This window comes from Trichechus manatus, unplaced genomic scaffold (genome assembly GCF_000243295.1).
Source record: "Trichechus manatus latirostris isolate Lorelei unplaced genomic scaffold, TriManLat1.0 scaffold00122, whole genome shotgun sequence".
NCBI classification, from domain to species: domain Eukaryota; kingdom Metazoa; phylum Chordata; class Mammalia; order Sirenia; family Trichechidae; genus Trichechus; species Trichechus manatus.
Window position 1 is genome coordinate 4671923 of NW_004444058.1, and position 2828 is coordinate 4674750.

Sequence of the window (2828 nt, forward strand, 5' to 3'; positions counted from 1 at the left end):
GGCGAGCAGGGGTCGGGGTGCCGAGGAGACGCGGCCGGGTTGGGGCGGCGGAGCTGGGGGTTACAGGAGCCGGCGGGGGCTGCGGGCACTGACGCACAGGGCTGGTGCTCCCGAGGAGTGCAGGGCGTCGGGGCCCCCGACTGGTGGCGTCAGACTGGCAGGGGGCGTTGAGGGTCCCGTTGGGGAGTTGACGCGGGGCTAGGCCTGCGCCGGGGGCGTCTGGGAGGCATGGGGTCTATGGAGTCGGGATGGGGGCGTCTAGGGACACCGGGGTGTTTATAGGGAGGGAGCAGCTGGGGGGGCCTGGTCCGGGCCGGGGGTGGTAGTTGGAGCGGGGGAGGCCGATTTATGCCGGCGCAGGGGATTGTGGGGGCAAGGTCGCCGAGGGTCTCTGAAAGGGAGCCAGAGCTGGACAGGTGAAGGATGGGGGGTGGTCCTGTGGGTTAGGAGCACGGCCCCCACCTCCTGGGGTTCCTAGGGGCTTGAGGCCTTGCAGGGTGGCTCGTGATGGTACAGCCAGGGCTGAGGGCTCCCTACAGACCTAGGGCAAGGAAGGGGTGCAAAATGTGGGGGCTCTAGCAGTCCTGCGAGGGGGTCTGCTATGATGGAGGTCAGGAGGCCTGGGGAGAGGAGAAGAGGCACCCAGAATAGGAGCTGGGCCAGGGTCTCTGATGTGGAATTTGGCCATATAAGCTTCAGGGTCTGGAACGAAAGGGCTTGGGTTTTCTGGAAGGTCACGGGGCTGGAGGTGACTTTGTGGGCAAGGGGCTCCCCCTTAGAAGAAGGGGCGGCATAGGTGGGGAGCCCTGGGAGAGAGTCTCCTATTTTGGCCCCTACAAGTAGCTTCCAAAGGCCTCCCAGTTGACCCCTTGAAAAAAATCCCAGAACCCTCTTTTGGGATTTAATCAGATAAAATCCCAGGGCTCTAGATCCCCAGGTTCAATTCCCACCCCTGCTGGCTTGCTCTGTGACTTTGAGCAAATGGCTTTCCTTCTCTGGGCTTCAGTTTCCTTTTTTAGAAAATGTGTGTTGCAGGGGGTGTTTACCCATCTGCTGGGGTGTTTACAGGGACTAAATAATAATTAACTCTAGTAATGATGAGACTGTTTGAGACACATGACCAGAGCTTGTTTAATCCTCACAACAAGCCAGGGTCATTGTTATACCCATTGTATAGATGAGGAAACTGAGGCCTCAGGTCACTCTGTGGGATGTGAGGTGCAGGGGAGAACTGGAGGGGCCCAGTGGGGTTCTTAAACCCCGTCCTCTCCCCCCCAGCAGCATGGCATCCTGTGCCGAGCCCTCTGCCATGGGCCCTGAGCCCGCCGCCCCGCTGCCTGCCAGGGTCCCACCACTGGAGGACTTTGAGGTGCTGGATGGAGTAGAGGATGCGGAGGAGGAGGAGGAAGAAGAGGAGGAGGAGGATGACCTGAGCGAGCTGCCGCCACTGGAGGATATGGGGCAGACCCTAACGGAGGAGCCAGAGCAGCCCGGGGCCCTGGCCCGAGAGTTCTTGGCTGCCATGGAGCCTGAGCCCGCCCCAGCCCCAGCCCCGGACGAGTGGCTGGACATTTTGGGTAAGGAGCAGGTGGCCCGGACAGCTCAGATTCAGAAGTGACCTTGACCCAGACTTGCTGCCCTCTGAGCCTCATTTTCCTGCATCTGATGTGAGGGTCAGAGGTCATAGCAGTAACCACAGCGATTGCAACCTGCTTGTTGTCACCCCGCTGAACCTTCCATGAGGTGCTGTGTCCCTGTTCCCTTTGCTGGCCAGGGCCACAGAATGGCACCCTGGTGTCCCCAGCCCCCACCGCATCTTCTTAGCCACTTCCTATCAAGTGATGTCCCCAAAAACTGCATCCTGAGGTCAAGCCGATGTGAGGAATGTCCCATTTCCTCAAGCCTTCCGCTGGCTCACGGCATTTCCCAGTGCTCCAAAGGGAAGTCCTATAGGCAAGAAGCCCCCGAACCCACACACGGCCCCGTTGAACCCTGGTGCCCTGTCCCAGCCACCCTGGACATTAGAGAAACATTAGTTAGTGTCCAGGTGTAGGAGGTGTCCTTGCTGGTGCTGAGGTCAGTACACTCAATCATATTAACACCTGCATAAGTGACAATAAATGGCATTACTCCTACCAACAATATTAGTGATACTAGCAGTACATCTGTAATGCACGGCAGGTTGTTGTTGTTAGTTGCTGTTGAGATGACCCTGACCCATGGTCACTCCATGTGTGCAGAGTAGAACTTTGCTCCCTAGAGTTTTCAAGGCTGTGACCTTTCAGAAGCAGATGGCCAGGCCTTTCTTCCAAGTCGCCTCTGGGTGCGTTTGAACCACCAACCTTTTGGATATTAGTCAAGTGTTTAACCATGTGCACTACCCAAGGATCTTTATTATAGCATACTTTATGTTGTTGTTGTTAGGTGCTGTTGAGTCACTTCTAACTCATAGGGACCCTAAGTACAACAGAACGAAACACCGCCCAGTCCTGGGCCATCCTCACAACTATTGCCATGCTTGAGCCCATTGTTGCAGCCATTGTGTCAATCCATCTTGTTGAAGGTCTTCCTCTTTTTCCCTAACCTTCTACTTTACCAAGCATGATGTTCTTCAGGGATTGATACCTCCTGATAAGATGTCCAAAGTATGTGAGATGAAGTCTCGCCATCCTTGCTCCTAAGGAGCATTCTGTTTGTACTTCCAAGACAGATTTGTTTGTTCTTTTAGCAGTCCACGGTATATTCAATATTCTTTGCCAGTACCACAATTCCAAGGCGTCAGTTCTTCTTCAGTGTTCCCTATTCACTGTCCAGCTTTCGCATGCATA

General features: G+C 55.7%; 1 protein-coding gene across 2 annotated transcripts in view; it reads left to right on the forward strand.

Annotated features, from left to right (window-relative positions):
- Nucleotides 1-1276: 1276 nt before the first annotated feature.
- Nucleotides 1277-2828, forward strand: part of FKBP8 (FKBP prolyl isomerase 8) — an 18281-nt gene continuing 16729 nt past the window's right edge. For both annotated transcript variants that reach the window (XM_012557884.2, XM_004384377.2), the window contains exon 1: nt 1277-1577. In XM_012557884.2, the coding sequence (XP_012413338.1) occupies nt 1283-1577 (295 nt within the window). In that variant the 5' untranslated portion in view covers nt 1277-1282. The remainder of the gene's footprint in view (nt 1578-2828) is intronic.